Here is a 21,212-nt window from a genome sequence, read left to right on the forward strand (position 1 = left end):
ATTTCAAAACTTTCTTCTAAGTTAATTTCATCTCTTTTCAAAGATAGTGCCTAGCATTTTTTTCCCAAGAGGAAGTATCTCCCTCATAACCCATACTATTTTCAAAAATTGGCTGTTCTGATAATTATACCACATACTGTTCACCAAGCAGTGAGGAAAACAAAGCTTCCTTTTAATCTATGTTTTCTACTTTTGTTACCAAATGTATAGCGTTTTATGAAAAGAAATCATTATGCTGGAAAATTAGGGAAATGTACTAATTACGCTTATCATATCACAGCAAGAACTTCATGTGACAAAAACATTTATCAGGTGCCTACCACACGCTTGGTGTTAGGGATACAGTAGTGAACAAATAGGCAAGGTCTCTAATGTCCCGGGCATCTAAATACCCACCCCCTACCCAAGCACAGGAGTAAGAAAACTGAAGTTCAAAGAACTTAAATGATTTTGTCCATGACTGCAGACTTTGCCAGCGGTAGGACCAGGGCAAAACAGTCCAGACTCTCAGGGCAAGGTGGATTTACATTATAATTTGAAATAGCTTCACTTGATACAACATCCACAGGTCCACAAAACATACAGCACTTCATTTCTAAGTGTTTCCTGAAGAGAATTATAATGTTAAACACAATCACTCCTAACTTCCATACGTGAATGATTTCATTATCATCATTATGAAAGCTAAAACCTTATATTTAAAAGGCACTTTTTGAAGTTTATTTATTTATTTGTAAATAATCTCTACACCCAGCAGAGGGCTCGAACTCATGAAACGGAGATCGAAAGTTGCATGCTCTTCCCATTGAGCCAGCCAGGCGCCCTTAAAAGGCACTTATTCTTGACGAGAATGCTTAACCTAATCTAATGGATCACACCAGTGCCCGGCTAAAATTCTATTATTAGGGCGGTAGGTATTCAGTCTGGAATATTCATTACCTAGTACTATTTTTAAAGGGTGGAATTTTTTTTAAATAAACGGGAAAGTTAATGCAAAATTAATGAAACGTTCTAAGTGAGGAAAAGCTTCCCTGACTCCAGAAGGCGCACCGAGCGAGCGCTCGGTCACACTAGCGCGCTCCTGAGCATCAGCTCCTCCCCGCCAGCCCACGTTCCCTTCTAACCCACTCCGGCCGCGCTGGGGGATAATGGTGCCGGCGACTCCCGCTCAATTTCAATTCTCCCACGCCAGCTGCAGCCCTGCGCGCCAGGGTTTCCACCTGCGGGTGCCTCGGCATCTCAGTCACGCCGGCTGCTGGCAGTTAACCTTCGCCCCAGCACAGCCGCCCTCAGCCCAGCTGGGAGCCCGGGAGGCCCAAGGCGCGTCCTCGGGACCCCAGGCCGCCAGGGCCGGGCGGCGCCGCAGATCCCGGGGTCAGAGGGGCCGCGGCGGCCACACCCACCGGCCGCGCGGTGACAGCTCCCGGGGCTGAGGCCGGCCGTGCCGGCAGGTGCAGCCGCCCGTTCCGCCCCTCCCCGCCCGGGTCCGGCCCAGGTCTCTGCCCGCCGACCCGGAACGTCCCCGCCCGCCGCCGCGCGCACCACCTGTCGGTACGCTCCGCGCGCGGCCGGTGGCGGACACCCCGCCCGGCTCCTGATGAACGGCCAGCGGCGGCAGTCCGAGGTCCCAGAGGGATGAGAGCTTTACCGGAGGGTGGGCCCCACGCAGGCGGTGTCGGTGCTCTCAATCTCCTGCAAGATCCGTTCATGCTCCGGGACGGTGCCCAGACCATCGCCATTCTCCGCCATCTTGGCTGGAAGCTGAGGAGCCGGTGAGGCGCGTCGCCGCGCGGACAGCGGGGACGAGCGGCCTGAGGCGCGCGCGCGAGGGGGCGGGGAGGGGGGCGTGGCGAGCGCAGAAACAGCGCGGGGGCGCGCGGAGGGTGTGGGAGGGGAGGCAGCATGCGAACACGCGACCGGACCCAGGTCTCAGCTCCAGCACCTGTCAGAGCGCAGGGTGCTGCCCGAGGCGAGGAATGAAGACGCGTAGCTTTTCGCTTTCCCCCTCCACTTGCCCCTACTTGCTATGTAGTGACTGGCCTGGCTTTACCACATATTCTTGTATTCTGTGTGCCAGACTCTCTGCTAACACGCTCGAGATACCTTAATAATGAGGCAGGTCGACAATTAAATAATCAACTTCGACCTGTAGTAAAAGCTGCGGGAACATTTAACAAGGAGGCCTGATGTACACTGGGAGGCGGAGAATCAGAGAAAAGAAAATGTACACTCCAGAAAATCAAAATTGTGTGTGGGAGTAAGATTTATTTTAGGAATGTACCAAGAAGATCCCAGCTGACGACCATGACTGCCGCTCGGGGTGCATTCATGTCTCTGCCTGCAGAAAGTTCTCAGTGGCCAGTCACCTTGTAAATAAGTCACAAGCACCAGGAAAATTAAATGACGAAAAACTATGACACTTTATGGCAAAGATATTGAGAGGTCCAGAGCAATGCATGACTTCATGCCTTAGGCCTTGAAATCCTTGAACCCAGTGCCTTCCAGTGGTTGTAGCTGGGACGAGGAGGGGTGGAAGCTCTTGAGAGGGGCAGGCATCAGAGAGATGGGAAAGAGGTGGGTGGCTTCCGCAAAGTACTAGTGTAGAAGAGTCGTGTTTAATGACTTGTGGGACACCGAATAAACCAGTTTGTCATGACCAAAGCAGTGACTGAGGAAGATAACCAGGGAGTGCAAACCTAACCCTGTGGTGGGACAACTGTTTTCCTGTCCCCATTAACCCAAGGTTCTGAACTCCCCTTTGAGTGAACCAAGCTCTTTACTATCCAGTTGTGTCACTTACCCTCTTCAGTGAGCTTTTACTAGAAGCTTACCTCCATTCTCCTCCCCACAAAAATTCCTGGGAGGTGGTACTGCACGAGCTCTGAAGACTAGTATCCTCAATTTAATTCCCTGCTCCCTCACTTCAGGGCTGAGTGACACTGAACAAGAACCTACTATCTATTTGAATTTCCCCATCTGTAAATGACCACAATTGTATCTACCTCCTATCCCTACCTCATATTATATTAGTTTGCTATTGTTGCTGTAACAAATTACCACATAAACTTAGTGCCTTAAAACACTCAAATTTATTATCTTACAGTTCTGTAGAAGTCCAACAAGGGTCTCACTGGGCTAAAATCAAGGTGTCAGCATGACTGTGTTTCTTTCCAGAAATTTCATTTCCTTACCTTTTCCAGCTTATAGAGGTTATCCAGATTTCATGGCTCATGGCCCCCTTCCTTAGTCTTTAAAGCAGCAACATTGCATCTTTCTGACCATTCTTCTGTAGTCACCTCTCTCTGACTCTGACGTAGGCCATCAAAGATTCTCTTCTCTTAATGACCCCTGTGATTAGTTTGAACCCAACCATATAATCCTGAATAATCTTCCATTTTAAGGTCTTAAACTTAATCACTCTGCAACATCCCTTTTGTGATGTATGACATATTTACAGGTTTCAGGGATTAAGACACAGAACTCTTTGGGGAGCCATTATTCTGCCTGCCACATATAGTAAAGACCCAATAAACATTACTAACAAATATAAATGCCCTCCTTTCCATTAACCTGAAATTTCTGTCCTCCCTGGAAAATTCAACTCAAATATATCTCCTTCAGAAAAGTTCCCTTATCTAATCACAGCCTTTTCTGCTAACTCTAGATTCAATTTAGCACATTTGTCCACTCTACTACCAACTGTTTTAATAGTGTGCTGTTATTTTGATTAGCTCCTTTTCATACATCTGTGAGTTTTGTTTGTTTTTGTACACTTGGCCCCCAGGGAATCAAAATGCAACTGACCTTAGTACATTACTGGATTGGAAGATTAAAGAAGTTCTGCTACATCCAACTGCGCATTCTACCAAGAAACCCCATCACAAGCCTGTTTCCACTGTCTCAATGGTACAGAAGAATCCAGATATTCTCTGGAAAATTCTGCTTTCTCACACTACAAGAATATGCAAAACAAAAAAGTCTCTTCCCAAGGCCACCAGCACTGTCACACTATGTTAAAGACCTTAAGTTCAGAGTTGAGTTGTTGTTTTTTTTTTTTAATTTTGCCATTTCCTATAGTTCCCCATGGAGTTCTGCATGTGGCTAAGAGAAAGCTGGAGAGGTTTTGAAACCAGACAATACTGAAGCTCTGGAGTAACTGGAAACAATTCAGGATGAGTTAGAAAGGAGCATGCCAAACAGGTCTGAGCATAAGGTAGGAGTTTGATTAATCTGTGATTGGTAAAAATTTGGAATTAGAACAATTACCAAATTGTAAAAAGTTCATTTTTTCAAATTTGCTCTTTACATATTGACATCAATGTAACATTTTATATGGCTGTATTCAGTTGCCTTAATAGAAATCTGTACTAATAACAATGTGTACCTCAAATTCCATGAAGCCCACTTGTATCAAGGGCTTCAACGCAAGAAACAGTATTTATGGACTTTGTTTTTATATGTTGAATTTTCTCCTTAAATCAAGCCAAACCCCAGTACCTGGACCCCATTGTTTGGGCTCTTCATGTCATGGTTTCCATTGAGTAGTAAAAAACTGAATTTTTTTCTTAGCTGACTGCATCTACAAGGATTGAGGCACCTGGTGTTAGCAGATAAGAATTGCAGGTTCGGCTCTTGAGAGAAGAAAATAAACCTTTTGAAAATTGAGCCTGAAACCAAAATATATAAAATGAAGACAAATATTATATCTTCCTACAAAGAGAAGAGGAAGCCAGTTCCCTCCGCAGGAAATGGCAGACCATCCTAGCTCAGTCGGTATGCATGGCTAGAATTCATTATTCTGAAGAATAAAGCAAGGTGAAGAGAGCAGGGCAAGTGGTATAGGCTGCCTTCTTATTTGGCGACTGTTTCCTGATGGAAAATTCCTTTTCTGACCATTCATTACCCAAGACCTTCTCCTCATCTCTTCACCAATGCTGACATCATCTACCCAAACCCAGCCCCTATTCTGGGAAGCCAGCCCCGTTTTGGCACTCCTCACTCCAGGCCTGTTTCAACACCTGCCCATAGAGATTACTTCAACATAAGCAGCAGTATCTTCCCCTCAATTCAAGTCAAGACAGAAGGAAGTCCATATACCACTTCTCCTTCTGAAACAGCTTTTGCTGCTTCCCTTTGTGACTGCTGACAGTTCTGTTAGCACCTGAAGTTTTTTGCTAAGAATTTAAAGCTAAATGTTCTAGATAACTATACAAATTTTAACTTCAGACACAGATATAATACATAAATGTGCAAAAAATGCCTATTCTAATTCTATTCTAAGTGATACATTTCTAAAATATAAAGAATTTCAGCTATAGGCCAAAATAAAAACCATAATAGCTATATATTGAGCACTACTTGCTAAGCCCTTTATATCATCTAATTTAATCTTTACTAACTTAATCAGTAATTTAACTGGGAATTTAATTAATACTAATTTTATTGAAATTTAATTTAAACCTATGGGGGTACTTTCACTATCTCCAGTTTAATATGAGGAAACAGACTTACAGAAATTAAGGCACTTGTCTGGCGCCTGGGGTGGGCTCGGTGGGAAAAGCATCTGCCTTTGCCTCAGGTCATGATCCCAGGGTCCCAGTCCCATGTCAGGCTCCCTGCTCAGTGGGGAGTCTGCTTCTCCTCAGCCCTTCCCCACCCTGTTCATGTGCTCTCTCTCTTGCTCACTCTCAAAAATAAATAAATAAAAAATCTTTAAAAAAGAAAAAGAAATTAAGTCACTCGTCCAAGGCCACACAGCTAGTGAGCTGAAGAAGATGGAGCTGTTAACCAGTTCCTGTTTCTCCCATTAATAAAAAAAGTCAGCCAAGAAGCATGTTCCAGTGTTGTTCTATCCATGGGATAGATAATTTAACCAGTCTGGTCTAAGGAGGTTGGATGATTGTCGGCACACACAGGCAGACTGCACATGCATACTGGGTTATTTTTCAGCCAGTGGATTTTGACTTCCACAGATCCACTCAAAATCTCACTTCAGGACTACTGGGAGGAGAAAGGTAAACCAGGAAGACTGGCAGGACAGGCGATACATTCTGTGTAGGAATGCATCCATCAAAGTAGGATTTAACCTGTAAATATGCTCTCAGGCGTTAATGACTTCTACTTTGAGGCACTTGTCTGCAGACTCAACAACCAATCTTGGCAAAGCTCCTCCCTCAGAAGGAGGCTGTAGAATGCAGCTGCGCTGGTCTGGTAAATTGCTTGGGTTCAAATTCCAGCTCATCTTTTACTAGATGTTGGGCCTCCACAAAGAGCTAGTGAACTTGTCTAAGCCTCTTCAAGTGTGAATTAGAGACAATAACAGCTCCTAGCTCACCAAGTTGTGTGGGGATTAGAGATAATATTTGCATAATGTCTAGCCCAGAGCTCAATCAACATTAGCATTAGAGACCAGGACTATCAGACATTTATTTTTAAACCAGGAAGCCCAGAATTTAGCTTCCTCTTTGATAAAATACAAATAAAAACCAGACACAAAAATGTTCTTTTTGTAATCATTAACCAAGTATCCTCCTTTTATATCAGGATTTTCTGAGCCTGAATTTCATTTTTTTGAATGCCTGATAGGTGGAAACTGCCTGAAATTTGTTTCCTGCTATAGAGGAGGAAATGGGAGCATGTCCTTAGGTTAGACTCTTGGTTCCAGATCCACTTAAGTGATCCCTCTGGATCTCGGAGAAGTCAAGTGCTTCTTTGTTGTCTTTGGAGGCAGTGCTCCTCCTTTGAGGCACATATTGTGGTGGTAAACAGATTGCTGAGTCTCTCTCCACTTCCTGGCACAGGGACAATGTCTGCTTTGTTGGCTGTCCAGCCCAGTTGATAGTTAAGTGAATGATCCACATGCAGATACTTCTGATGTTAAGCTTGATGTAGTGAAACCATGTTTCATAAGGAAGGGTACATCTCTACAGAATGACTCTGTCCCTACTCCTGGGAACCCCAGAGCTGACTTCCTGATCTTCACCTTCTCAGGGCTTGGCTAACATCATTCAGATGTTTCCTAAGGAGTTTGAAAGTCCTACTTAATGTAACTGTAGAACTGTATCAAAATGTAAAGGAGAGGCAGTCTTTACACATTGGGTTTTTTGGGTTTTTTTGTTTTTTTTTAAGATTAGAGAGTGAGAACATGAGAGGGGAGAGGGGAGAGGGTCAGAGGGAGAAGCAGATTCCCCGCTAAGCGGGGAGCCTGATGCAGGAGGTGATCCTGGGACTCCAGGATCATGACCCAAGCTGAAGGCCTTCACTTCATCAATTGAGCCACCCGGGCAACCTTACATTGGCTTTAATAACTAACCTTTCCTGGTGCCTTTTAGCCACTCAGTGTTTGGGGCCATCTTGACGGGGGCAGCCCTTCAACTTCTGCCTTGTTGGTGCAGTGACCTCAAGTGGCCACACTCTGTAAGTGCAAGAGGATATGAACCAAGCCTAGTCAGGCCTCGGGGGGATTCCTGCTGCAAAAACCACGTCCAGGAGTCTGTTGTTCCATAAAGATCTGGACGCCATGGTGGAGAACAATAGAAGGAAATTTGAAATTGGAGCCAAATAAAGTCAGTTTTTCTGAAATATGGGCCAGTCCTCAGAGAAGTTCAAAAGTAATTAGCCTCTGGTTCTGTTCATTCAACAACCGTTTTTACTGAATGCTTGCTGTGTGCCAGGCTGTGTGCTAAGCTCTTAGACAGGGCTGGTTCATTGGTATCTGACCTATGTGGTCGCTCTTGGCTTAATGCTCTGCCATCTTTATCTTGTAATTCTTAATAATTTCCGAACAAAGGGGCCTGCATTTTCATTTTGCATTGGGTCTGGCAAATTATGTCGCTAGTCCTACCCTCAGAACAATGTCCTGAAAGCTCCATTGGCTCACCCATCCCAAAGCTAAACACTTTCAAGTCCATTGAGCAATTGAAGAGTAATATTATTCTGAGTTCCATTCTAGCTTTTCCTTCCTCTTCCCTCCCACTCCCGGCTTATAACATCAACTATTTTTTTCTTCTCTTTCTTCTCCTCATTGTTGTTTTTTTTCTGTTTATCCTGTTCAATGCACTCTCTATTCCTCACTCCTGCCCCACTTAGCTTCCCTTTTTCCTTTTGCCCTTTCTCTCTCTTCTCTCACTTGTCCTATTTTTCTTCTTTCAGCAAAATGGATTTAGAAATGTAACTAATGTAATGAAATAATAATAATAGCTGACATTTACTTCCTGGCCACTCTGCAAAACAGCATCCCTGGACCTTTGTAGCCCTCACCCTGTTTTGTTCTTCATCATAGCACTTAATACCACTTTTTTAAAAATATAAAACTATTTATTGACCACCGTTTACCAGTATTTACAATAGACAATATGCAGTTGGATAACACTGGGACTACCGAGTTATTGTTTTCCCTGGTTTTTGCTGAACCAGTAACTAAAATAGTGAGAAGATTGAGCCTACATGTAAGGAATGAGTTGGGGTTAAGAAAAAACATCCAGGTCAAGAATTTAGATTACAGACATTTGTTCACGCATTTATTCCTGCAAGTCCTAAATTGCCAACATCTCTAACTATCTGATTATGATTAGGTTTCCACAAAGTCTTAGACATTCCATGAATCATGACCTTTTAGTCAATACAGCATAGGGATTTCAACTTCTAGAAAAGGAATGGTTATGAGCACCTGGGTGGCTCAGTCAGTTAAGCATCCAACTCTTGATTTTGACTCAGGTCATGATTTCAGGGTCGTGGGATGGAACCCCATGTTGGGCTCCTTACTCAGCAGGGAGTCTGCTTCTCCCTCTGCCCCTCCCCCTGCTCGTGTTCTCTCTTTCTCTCTCTCTCTCAAATAAATTAAAAAAAAAAAAAAAAAAGACTGGTTCACTAGAAGGAACCTTTAAGTTTCCATTTAACTAGATTTTGTTACCTAACTAAAACACACTAGGACTTGTCTAGTTTTCTCATTTGGGTGGGGAGGTTGTTGGCAGTGATAATATTTTCCTTTTAGGGATCTTGCAAATAAACTTGCATTTATCTGACTGTAGATATGGATATGGATTCTGATATGGCTGCTTTTAAATTGTCCAATTTAAATTATTTACATTATATTTAAATTGTCCCATAAATTACAAAATTTGAAAGGCTAAAGCTTCAGGAAAAATTTAAATTTAACTTTAAAGTGATTTATTTCTTAGGTTGCTGAAAATGATGGCATCCCAGAAACAGGGTTATTCATGGTTATAAAATGCTGTTTTTGTTTCGGTGAATGTTAAAAAAGAAAAGAAAAGAAAACCATTTACATATGTATTTGAAGTACACACACACACCAAATAAACAAAAAGCCTAGAATGGTCCTCAGGCATATAGAATTTAAATTCAAATTCTGATTAACAACTATGAAGATTTCCCCCAACATTTATTCATTTATTTTATTTATTTATTTATTTATTTATTTGAGAGAGAGCACAAGTGGGAGGAGGGACAGAGGGAGAGGAAGAGGGAGAAGCAAACTCCCTGCTGAGCGCAGAACCTAACTCCCCGGCTGGATCCCAGGACCCCTGAGATCATGACCTGAGCCAAAGTCAGACACTTAACTGACTGAGCCACCCAGGCGCCCCTCCCCCAACATTTAGAAAAGGTGTTCTCTAATGCAAGGGAATAATATACTGTGGTCTCAAATATTCTTTTCCGATAAAGGAAGCAACTACAGAAAGCTTTTACTTCTTCAAAGTAACCAGTGCTATGGATGCAAAAGTCCCCAACAACTCCCCCAATACTACTTCAAAATAAACATATCAAACTTAGTTTCCATTAGAATGTTATTTCTTCACACTGATAAATCAAAAAACCAAGACTGAGATTATATATATGTGTGTGTGTGTGTGTGTGTGTATGTGTGTGTATGCCAAGTTAGTCTCTCTTCATAAAAAGCAATTACAGGGGTGCCTGTGTGGCCGTCAGTTAAGCATTTGAGTCTTGATTTCGGCTCTGGCTATGATCTCAGGGTCACAGAACTGAGCCCTGCATCAGGCTCCACACTCAGCGAGGAGTCTCCTTTTCTCCCTGTCCCTCTGCCCTTCTTCACTCTCTAATAAATAAATTTCTAAAAATTTTAAAAAAGCAATTACAGTTGGGGCACCCAGGTGGCTCTGCCAGTTAAGCATCCAACTCCTGATCTCAGCTCAGGTTTTGATCTCAGGGTCATGAGTTCAAGCCCCATGTTGGGCTCTACCCTGTGTATGGAGCCTACTTAAAAAAAAAAATTTTTTTTTTTTTAAAAGCAATTTCAATTTAAGGACCCTTCCTATTTTCCTCTTTTGCCAGCACCAAGTCTGCATCATCTGAACCTTTCCATTTCATGAGAGACTTGAATTCTTCTCAGCTGTCTGTGGCACCAATTATTTGTTCAGGACCAAGAGCTCCAGCAAAGCCTCTTGGTTTATCAGCAACATCTCTTTTCTTCTTTGATTTGCTATAATCAGATTCACTGTCAGGTAAAGACTGTCTTTTGGTACCACCTTTTTCTTTACCAGCTTTCCAGAATTAAGAAATGCTTCAATTAACTCTGGACAATCTGAATTTTCTTCAGGTTCCCAAGTATTGTCAGCATCTGTGAACCGCTTCCCCTTCAGGAAATACTCCACCTTCCCATTCACCACACGGTGCCCAGTGCTTTTTCCACCACAAATTCCTCAGGTTCTGCCTCTTCTGCTTTTTTACTCTTCCCATTCTCTTCCCCCCCGCCCTTTTTTTTTTTTAGAGAGGGAGGGAGGAGGGGCAGAGGGAGAGGAGAGAGAAAACCTTAAGCAGACTCCTCACCCAGTGTGGAGCCCGAAACAGGATTCAATCTCACGACCCTGAAATCATGATCTGAGCTGAAATCAACAGCCAGATGCTTAACTGACTGAGCCACCCAGGCGCCCCTTCTTTACCATTCTTTGCAATCTAGTTTAATTGGAGGCCATTTTTTATTGCAGACTTGAGCTATTATTCACCACCCCCTAGCAGCCCAAGGTCTGCAGTGTCCCAGGCCCCCGCATGCTTCAAGCTCCAGCCACATCTGAGGGGGAGGGGCCTCAGAACTGCCACAACACCACTTTTTTGTTTATTCCTAGCTCCCTTTACTAAAATACAAGCTCCCTTTGAGCAGGGACTGTCCAGGTCTTCATCTTGTTCTATCACCAGCAAAATGATCAACTGTCCTAGACCACTGCCTGCCACACTGGAGGCACTCCATAAACATTTATTTACTGAATGAATGAACAAATGAGTGAGTGAGCATTTACTATGCATGAGGCATTACATTAAATATATTTCATGCCTAATTCATGTAATCCTTTCAGTGGCTCTATTAGTAATTGAACCTACATCCTCTGGCTCCAGAGTCCATTCATTTAACTGGTAAAGAAACAAAACTGTCTCCCTGGTTAAAATATTTGGTTCCCAGATATAAAAATATTTTTTGGCTTTTCTCTTGTGTTGCACTGAAGATCAAACAGTGAATGCTACCATTTAAATGTTCAGAAGTTTGGCAATTACACAGCTCACTCTCACTGGGGCTTTCCTGAGGTGCTGCAGACAGGTGGGCCTCTGTCATGGTTGTGCCCACGTTTATTCCTGGACAGTTTCTCTGGACTCCATATATATCCACAACGTGTAGCACACTACACCACTCTCACCAGAGATTAAATGAGGTAATGATATTACACTAGTATAAAATATAAGCATTAGTAAATATGGTTTTGAAAAAGGGATACCTCTTTCCCCTGAATATTACACAACCAAAATAAAATTCACATTACTCAGTATTTCCCCCTTACTCAGAGTTTCAAGATTTTTTTTTAAAGATTTTATTTATTTGACAGAGAGAGACATAGCGAGAGAGGGAACACAAGCAGGGGGAGTGGGAGAGGGAGAAGCAGGCTTCCCGCTGAGCAGGGAGCCCGATGTGGGGCTCCATCCCAGGACCATGGGATCATGACCTGAGCTGAAGGCAGACGCTTAACGACTGAGCCACCCAGGCGCCCACAGTTTTAAGATGTTGTGTTTGTTTATTTCAACACTGTATATATTTATTAAGTTATACTGGAATATATATCCCAGATGTAAATAAGATGTAAATAATAATAATAGCTAATATTTATTGAGCATTTACAATGTGCTAGGCAGGCATTGTGCTAAGCACTTTGTATATAATAACCATTTGAGACGCGTTGTATTATAATCTCTATTTTAGGGGCACCTGGGTAGGCTCAGCTGGTTAAGTGTCTGCCTTCAGCTCAGGTCATGATCTCAGGGTCCTGGGGTCACACCCTCCTCACTCAGGCTCAGTTCTGCGCACAGTGGGCGGAGTTTGCTTCTCCCTTTCCCTGTCCCTCTGCCCCTCTCCCTGCTCGTGCTCACAAGCTCTCTGTTTCTCACATAAATGGATAAAATCTTTTTTAAAAAACTCCTTAATCCCTATTTTATAGTTTCAGAAACTAAAGCCAAAATCAAACAACTAATAAAACCTGGGCCTTTGATGTTAATCAGTGTACTTAATGGGGTAAGATCTAAGAGAAATCTTACATTTCTGAAGGTATATATAGCAAGAGCATTGTAAAATGTCTACAGGTGTTAACTAGTTATAATTTTAGTATGTCATCCCCAGATTTTATTGTATACAGTTTAGATTATCAGTTGGATTTTTTAAAATGTTTTCTGTCCTTTCCTAAAAGCATGTTCTCTTAATTCCTAAAAACATTAAAGTCAAAGAAATAACAATATCCTGTTTGCTCTTAAACTGGTAAAACTTCATGGTCAGCTTTTGGAAAAGAGCCCAAGAGAGTCTGTGAATACAAGTGTAAAACAATTATGTTATCATAAAACAATTACAAAAATTTCTTCTGGTACGTCATCTTGTACAATTCCCTTTTCCTCCTATTTTTCCCAGCCCTCTGTAAGGCCTTCTTTGGACATGTCCCCTTTCTCTACTTCCCGCTAAGTGTGCAGCACCCTCAACCTGCCCTTATCTTCCCTCAGGGTCAGCTATAGCAATAAAACATGTTGTGACTTGTGAACCCAAATGGTTTCAGACATGCTGTGACTTCAGGACCTGTTCTAAGAGGCCAGCAACATACATGCCAGACCCCAAGAGGCATAATGAGCCCAGGCAACATCCAGGTTGGAGTCAGGACCCATGGGGTAGGGCACGTCTAATGGGCAAGGCCTGGCAGCAGGAAGTTCCAGCGTGAACATGGTAAATGTTACGAACACGGCTACTGCCCTATCCGAAGTCCATGGCTGCCATCCCTAATTTATCAGAACCACTTCAGTGTGAGATTCAGGCAACCACTTCCCATGCATTGGAACTGATCTGCTGCTTGAGACCTAGTGCCCATCCTTGTTAAAGGAAGTCGGTTGGGCTGAACAAGGCCAGCGTTAGTACTTTCCTTTTGTGTGGCTCCAAACAGCCCTTAAGCCTACCAAGGACAGGCATGCCCCCAGCTTCAGGAGCTGCAAGGAGCTGAACATATCTAAGCCAAATGGAAGGACTGGAGTCAGAAATCGAAAGTCAGAAAATCAAAAAAGAATGAGAAAATCCCGTGGCAATTAGCGTATGGTGGTAACATGATGAAAACACTTACGCGCAGGGCAGAAGGCTTAGGGCAGCAAAACTGATTCCAGCTGCCACCTGCTGGTGAGTTTCAGCCTACCAGCAATCTCAACGCCCAAAGCAAAGCCATGCTAAGGCAACAGAGGCACTAGCCCCAGACATTTCTCAACATTTCTCCCTTTTCTCTTAAACTCACTCACCATCTGCATGGCTAATATCAAATTCTGCTTTCCTACCCTGGAATTTTATTCCCAACCCCACTGTTAGAGCTGCCTGCGATGTCTTTAATGGCTATTTCTCTGGCAACACAAATCATGGAAAAATATAGTATCTCAGCTCTTCCCAAAACTCTCTCCTTTAAACTTAATACTATAGGCAGCGGTCCCATTTCACACAAAGAATGAAAACAACCACAGGACCTCAGAATCATCTGATTCTTGTCCACTTTTCCACAAAAAAAGAAAAAAAAAAAAGAGCCAAAGAGCACACCCAAGGTCCCACTGGGGGAGTCAGGCAGGAGACAGGCTGACTATCTGGGAGAAGCTTGCTCTGGGAGCAGCCAAGTGTGAAGTTGGAAAGAGGGGGAATGCAAGATAGGCAGAGTGAAAGAGACTATGGACTATTGACCTTCCCCAACAGCATGACTCCTGGTCTCAGCAACCCCCCACAACTCCTCAGGAAGAGGAGACCCAATCCGGCGCATGAAGTGTGGGGGTGAGCGCTAGGAAGCTTGCACCCTGTGAAAGAAGAGCTGCTGAGTCACCCTCAAATGACCTACGCAGAAACCATGTCTGAGTCCTGAGTCACTGAGCCCTGGGGAGATCCCCTTGTTAGAGAAGCAAACCCCACCTGGCTCTGATCTGAACCCTGACCTTGAGCAGAACACCTCAGACTCCCTACCTGGAAAACAAGGTGGGCAGGGGAAGGAAGCTAACAGAGTTGAAGAGTTTACGACAGGAAATGTTTGTTGAAGCAATGCCTTTCTTCTGTGACAAGTGAACAGGAGAGCTCTCTCAACTCCCAGGCGCAGGGCTTTCCCTGAGAATGTTTCCTCCTGTATTGCCAGCCCTGTCCTCTCAATGTCCTAACCCGTCCCTCACTGTCCATTCCAGGGCCCCCAGCAGGGCCTGTGCAGCCCCGCTGGCCTATCTACGTCCAACTAAATCCAGTCTCCACCATCTCTGCTTTAGAGCTTGTAGCTATTCAAATACTTCCACCACCTCCTCTTCTTCCCTCAAACGATGACTTTCTCTCTCAACTGCCTTCTTTCTTTTGCTTCACAAGGTCACCATTAATTCAGGAGCTCATATAGGTCAGTTCAACAAATATTTATCGAGCTACTCTGCTGGTAGACTCTTCTGCTGAGGATGCAAAGGTAAAAGGAAGATACGTTCCTGCCTTCAGGAATCTTTCCACCTGAAAATGGTTATAAAATAACAACACACATGCTTAAAGTCAGAATAAATGTCCTGGGTTCTTTGCGGGCTTCAAAGGATGAGTATTCACATGTGGCTGGGGGATCAGGAGAGGCTTCACAGAAGAAAGAGCATTTGAACCAGGCCCTGCAAGACAGGTTGCAGGGCTATGGGTGAATAATAATAATAATAATAATAATAATAATAATAATACAACCATGGACACAGGAGGAAGAAAATCTCAGAACACATTATCAAACAGTAAACAGTCTAGTTCAGCCAAAATGGAAGTCCTGTCCTGATTTTCCAACCCTCATCTTTGACCACGGGAGCTGATGTGTTCTGTAAGAACAGCGGAAAAGAATAGATGACATCGGAACATCAATGACATGCACACATATGTGCAAAAAAGCATCAAATGCCAGTCTAAGAAGTCCTCATCTAATCAATGATTAAAGCAGAAGTTTAGGAAAACTAATTTTAGTTAATATTGTCCCAGATAAAGGTTTATTAAGAGCTCTGTGTCTACCCTCCAAACAACATTGGGATGTTTTAGCAGGAGCCTTTGCAAAAGAATGTTCTGACCCCTTGTTCAATAACCCAGACATGAAGCTAACAGTAGGCACTGCAGGTCCACTCTGGTGGCCACAGGGCAACACCTGGAGAAAATATCAACGTTGTCTGCCCTCTTGAAGGTGCCACTAGGAGAGTGCTGTGATAGCCAGATCTACACTGATTTCTTCTTTAGGAAGACCAGGTATAAGACCAGGAATATCTGTCCTAACAATAGAGGGTACGAAAGCTCCAAGATCCAAAGCAGCAAGTCAGGTCCAATACCACGCAAGACTAGCCAGGAAGATAGGTCCATGGCTGGATGACATGTGTGGGTGTTAACCACTGTTGTGAGACCAGGGAAGAGGTGGAGAGGGTCAGCTGTTGAAGGCCAAGAGATCTGAAACAGCAACAGCAGCAGAGGCCACAGTAACTAACATATATCTAGGTTCCCCTCATCCTTTTGTTCCCCTTTAGACTTCTGATCTAGCCACCAGGCAAATACATAAGTTCTAGAAGGAGCTGGTACAGTATAGTTTGTTCCATATGGAAAAAAATTATTCAGTTTCCTATTAGTTAAAAAGCTCTGGTTTCAGGGCGCCTGGGTGGCTCAGTCGTTAAGCATCTGCCTTCGGCTCAGGTCATGATCCCAGGGTTCTGGGATCAAGCCCCGCATCGGGCTCCCTGCTCAGCAGGAAGCCTGTTTCTCCCTCCCCCACTGTGTCTCTCTCTGTCCCTCTCACTGTGTCTCTCTCTGTCCAATAAATAAATAAAATCTTAAAAAAAAAAAAAGCTATGGTTTCTTCTACCTATTAAATAGGGTAGAAATTACCTTCCCTTCTTCATGGGCTGTACATGAATGCTTGGATAAAATGAAAGTGTAAGGAAAAATTGTATAGATTTATAATTATTTCACAACTGCACCTACATCATATTGAAAATCCAAGAATCAACCAATAAATATCAATGTCTTCCCATGCCCCCAACACTACGCTAGGCCCTTTGAAGAGATTCAACGTATATTTAATGCAAAACCAAATTTAAATATTTGGGAGAAATTTACTCATATTTAAACTGTAGTGTATTTCAAAGCAACAGGGCCCTAACCCTTTCTGAGGGTGCAGAGACAACACCTCCCCCCAAAAAATCCTTTTATTTAATCAACAAATATTAGTCAATAAATATTTATTGACTGTTGCTATCAAATTCAGTGATTGCCTTTCCCACACTGATAGGTGTCAGTTACAGGCAGGCAGTCAGAAAGAATTAAATTTTTAAAGCTGCCCTTTTAACATAAAGATACATGGTCTTTCATTTTAATCCTGTTCTTGAAATGTGCAAATTAATCCCCATATTACCAAAGAAGCTATTTTTAAATGTTACATGGAAAGTTAAAAAAAAAAACATATCTGAGAGGACACCATATACCCCAGGAGCAACAATGCAAATAAAGATTTTACTTTTTTTTCCTAAAACTCACATCTACCCAAATAGAAATTGGTTTCACTGATATGTCTCATTGTTCTCAATGTTTTTCACTAAGCGATATTTTAGAGAAAACCACTGAAATCTTACATAAATGAGATGGGATATCTATTCAGAGAGGGCAAGAGGCCCCTTCTGATCTCTTGAAAGTCATTTCTATTTTTTAAACCTTGTGGTGATGAATCAGGAAACAAATATAATGCAAAAAAGAGTTGACTGTTTATTATAATTTCTCTGAAGAGGTAGAGATTAGTATATACAGAATTGTAATCATTTTTCAAAAATTATTTTTTATTCTGTTATAGAGAAAAGCATAAAAAGAAGTGAATAAGACTGCCGTATCACCACTAAGGGAGGAAAAAATATAAAGGAGCCCTACCTTAAAGTCGCTTCAATGGGCAGCTCGAAAGACTGAATCTCAGCCAGGAGGTTCTCATAATTTTGATCTGGGTCTTCTTCCAACATTGCTTCACATGCCCCTAGTTTTCCAGCTGCAGACATCAGATTTTGAGTGCAAAACAGTTGTAATTTATAAAAGAAATGTGATTTTTGTTATAATTATTATAAGCGTTCTGTGTTCACCCAGAGTAGCAGCAAAAACTGAGCTCACAGTCTGACTTCATGCTATCAAAATCTTTGCTTCCAAGAATGTGGCACAGCTGTTGCTGTCCTGTCTCTACTTATAACATTTTACTTATTATTAACCTTGACACAGTTCAGAAAGTTCCTGCCTGATGTCTGCTATGTTTATTTATTTGTTTCTCAGAGATAGTAACTGCAAACTTCGGTAGGAATTAGAATCATTACACTATACAAAATTATTAAATACAATTGACTTCTCAGGGCACATATTTTAATATTACTTTTGCTAAATACAAGCCATGCTCCTAGTTATTCCTGCAACTATACTGTTGCCCACAAAACCCCAGCAGGTAGCTTGTCCAGGAAAAATATAACACCTAATAGGATATGATTTTGAGGCCACTGGGTTAGTTCCTTGGTTCCCCATGTCCTTCACTTTTCCACACACTTCTTCATGTGTGTTGTCCATTTACAGAGCCATTCCTTCTTCTGTCCCCTGCTCAAATACAAATGCTCCTGAAAGCAGTTAGCTTCTAATCCTTGTTAGTAACTTGGGCCTCACTATGCATGCGTTTGCCAGATCCTTCCTGCAGAACAGTTTTGATGCGAAGAGAGAAAACATGAAGATGCCAGGATGTGAAGGGGGCCGGTTGCCACTGAGAGGAAGAAAGAGTGCAGGAAATAAAGGCCCAAACTAGCAAGGGAAAATGTGGCCCACAGCCAGCCCGAAGAAAGCCTAAAAAAATTAAATGGGCACGTGATTCTCATTATCATTTGCATTAGATCTTCCTTAAGTCCAAGTTTAACTTCATGCTTTCTTGCCCATGCTAGAGGGATGGCTATTTAAAGGGATGGTATTTAAAGGGATGGCTAGACATTCCTCCATATGAATCTATTTTTTTTAAGTTTTTATCAGATTTTTAAATTTTACTCTGTAAAAACATTGAAGTTATTTCTCCTAAAGATGTAGTGTTCATATAACCACAAGGCCTATGTCATAAGCTGCACCAGTTTTTCACTTCTCCCTACATCCATACCCTTGCCAGTACCTCACTGACGGCCCCACTTGACCCATGACTGTGGGCTTAGCCTGTGACTTCCACTGGCCAACCATATACGAGCTGAAGGGACAGTGTATGAGCTCTGAACCGAGGCTTGCGAGGCCTCGCTTATTTCTATTTGTCCTCGTATACCTCTGCCATCCCCTGGGAACACTACCCTGCCTAGCCTGCTGGTCCAAGGATGATGAGAGATGCATGAAGCAGGTCATCCCCACTGATTCACAAAACAGCAGGGAGAGGCGTATATTCCCATCCAGCTGCAGCAGCTTGAAGCAAAGCCTCCCACCCAAACCTTAGGTAGGTCAACCATATGCCACTGACCCACAGTCACAGGAGCAATAATAAATGGTGGCTATTTTCAGGCACTGAATGATGGGTTATGCAGCAACAGCAGATCAGTGCAGTGTTCTTCACTCCAGCCCCACCAATAGCTTCAGCTCTCAGCACCCCTGTTCGTCCACTGCAGGATGGAACGGTGCAATAGGATACACCTAACACCATTTCCCTCCAGAGAAAGTGATGATGCCCTCCTCCGTGACTCCACACAAACCAGTCATCTTCTATCTTGTGTTAACGTCATTTGTGTGGAAGGTTTTTAAATTTATACCAAATTATCAGATTATTTAAGAACAGAATGTCTCTTTGATTCGTACTTGTATCCCACATAACACTTAACACATTGCCCTGTATACTGTAGGTGCTCAAGAATGTTTATTGAATGAATGATAGCAAAAGCTAATAGCGAAGAGTTACCTCTGCCTCGTTAGGAAATGTTGGTCCAAATTATCAAACCAATCTTGATTTCAGCTCAGGTCATGATATCAGGGTTGTGAGATCGAGCCCCAAATCAGGCTCTGCGCTGGGTATGGAGTCTGCTTAAGAGTCTCTCTCTTCCTCTCCCTCTGCCCCTACCCCCTTCTATCTCCCTCTCCAAAAAAAAAGAAAAAAGAAAAGAAAAGAAAAAAGAAAGAAATCACTCTGGTCATAAGAGAATGTTGGTCATCACTATACTATGCTGTAGAGAACAATTCGTAAGTAATGCCACTCTACCCATGAACATATATCTCTGATGATCCATCCAGCCCTAAGCATCATGCAGTTAAAAAAAAAAATTGATTCTTTTCCCCACATACCCCAAATTTTTGTTTTTAAAATTTTATTTTTTTTTAAGATTTTATTAATTTATTTGACAGAGAGAGAGCCCAAGCAGGGGGAGCAGCAGAGGGAAAGGGAGAAGCAGGCTCTCCACTGAGCAGGGAGCCTGATGCGGGGTTCGATCTCAGGACTCTGGGATCGTGACCTGAGCCAAAGGCAGATGCTCAACTGACTGAGCCATCCAGGCGCCCCTATTTTTAAATTTTTCAAATTTACAGAAAAGTTAAAGAAGAACACGCTGAACAGCCATATACCCTTCACCTGATTCACCCATTGCTAACATTCTGCCACATTTGCTTTCTCTTTCTCTCTGTTTTCTCAAGGGGGTTTTATAACGTAGGCAAATGCTTTTAATATATATTGTGAGAGGGGGCGCCTGGGTGGCTCCATCGGTTGAGCATCTGCCTTCAGCTCAGGTCAGGATCCCAGGATCCTGGGATCCAGCTCCGTGGGCTCCCTGCTCAGCGGGGAGCCTGCTTCTTCCTCTGCCTGCTGCTCCTCTTGCTTGTGTTTTCTCTGTCAAATGAAGAAAATTTTAAAAAATCTTTGAAACAATAATAATATATACTGTGAGAAAACGGTTTTCCTTTAGAGTATTTTTCAAAGAGTAATACAACAGAGTAGCATAATTAATAAATCACCATAGCTTTGACTTATTGTTACTGCATGACCCTGTTCCTACTACGCAGCACCGTCACCCTCTTCCGGTACAGCTCCCCCCGCACAAGATTCAAGGTCTTTCAACCTGTTGACCTGGCTGCCTCCCTCTGCTCCTCAGCTCTCCCTACCCCTCCTCTACTTCCACCCCACTCTCTTCTGCTCCTCCCACTTCTGTTAAGTGAATTTTCCCTCTGCCTCTTACTTTCTTCTAAGCTGTGTAAGACCCAGGCAACAACTTCCTGTTTCCACTGGCTAACCAGCATCTTCCTTTTATTCAAAACTTTCCTTGAGTGCCATTTCCTGCCGGAAGTCCACACAGATTGAATGAACAGGAGACCATCTCCTCCCGAAAGTAACAGTTAAGAAAAACAACCTCCCCTATCCCATAGTGCTGACAACAAATTCACCAAATAAGGAAAAGAAAAGGAGGAAATGGAAACATTTTAAACAGATATATTCCAAGATGCCCATAAAAGAGACTGGTGTGTGTGTGACTGGAATGTTCCTGGTCTCCACCCTTAACCTCTCCTCCCAGCTGCAGCTCAAACTGTTTTGGACTATTTCCTAGGATCAACCCTGACCACGGACAGGAGCCGTTTAAGTGGCCCCGGGCCAGTGGTTCTTGTTCCTTCGTAATCCCAAGGCAATGCCTGGAGGCCTGGAGTTTTGGTTTTTTTTGTTTTTGTTTTTAAGAGAGAGGGAGAGAGGTGAGGGGGTTAGGTG

At 43.0% G+C, this 21,212-nt stretch overlaps 1 protein-coding gene, 1 long non-coding RNA gene and 1 pseudogene across 4 annotated transcripts in view; 1 reads left to right on the top strand and 2 right to left on the bottom strand.

Moving 5' to 3' along the window:
- The window catches only part of EXOC6 (exocyst complex component 6), a 228,117-nt gene extending 226,306 nt beyond the window's left edge, over window positions 1-1,811 (bottom strand). The window contains exon 1 of one of the 2 annotated variants that reach the window (XM_040623792.1): window positions 1,546-1,811. In XM_040623792.1, coding sequence (XP_040479726.1) covers window positions 1,546-1,739 — 194 coding nt within the window. In that variant the 5' untranslated portion in view covers window positions 1,740-1,811. The remainder of the gene's footprint in view (window positions 1-1,545) is intronic. The other variant, XM_040623793.1, reaches the window with a different exon arrangement.
- LOC103667962 lies at window positions 1,633-8,759 on the top strand. Of its 2 annotated transcripts, XR_005833115.1 has the most exons (4): window positions 1,633-1,772; window positions 4,078-4,213; window positions 4,570-4,773; window positions 7,332-8,759. It is a non-coding gene; the product is annotated as an uncharacterized LOC103667962 (long non-coding RNA). The 2 variants fall into 2 exon arrangements; XR_569921.2 differs by lacking the exon at window positions 7,332-8,759 and having other exon boundaries at window positions 4,570-4,829.
- A 759-nt stretch (window positions 8,760-9,518) lies between these two features.
- Window positions 9,519-10,949, bottom strand: LOC103667963 (annotated as a pseudogene).
- Between the last annotated feature and the right edge of the window lie 10,263 nt (window positions 10,950-21,212).

This window comes from Ursus maritimus, unplaced genomic scaffold (genome assembly GCF_017311325.1).
Source record: "Ursus maritimus isolate PB19 unplaced genomic scaffold, ASM1731132v1 scaffold_7, whole genome shotgun sequence".
NCBI classification, from domain to species: domain Eukaryota; kingdom Metazoa; phylum Chordata; class Mammalia; order Carnivora; family Ursidae; genus Ursus; species Ursus maritimus.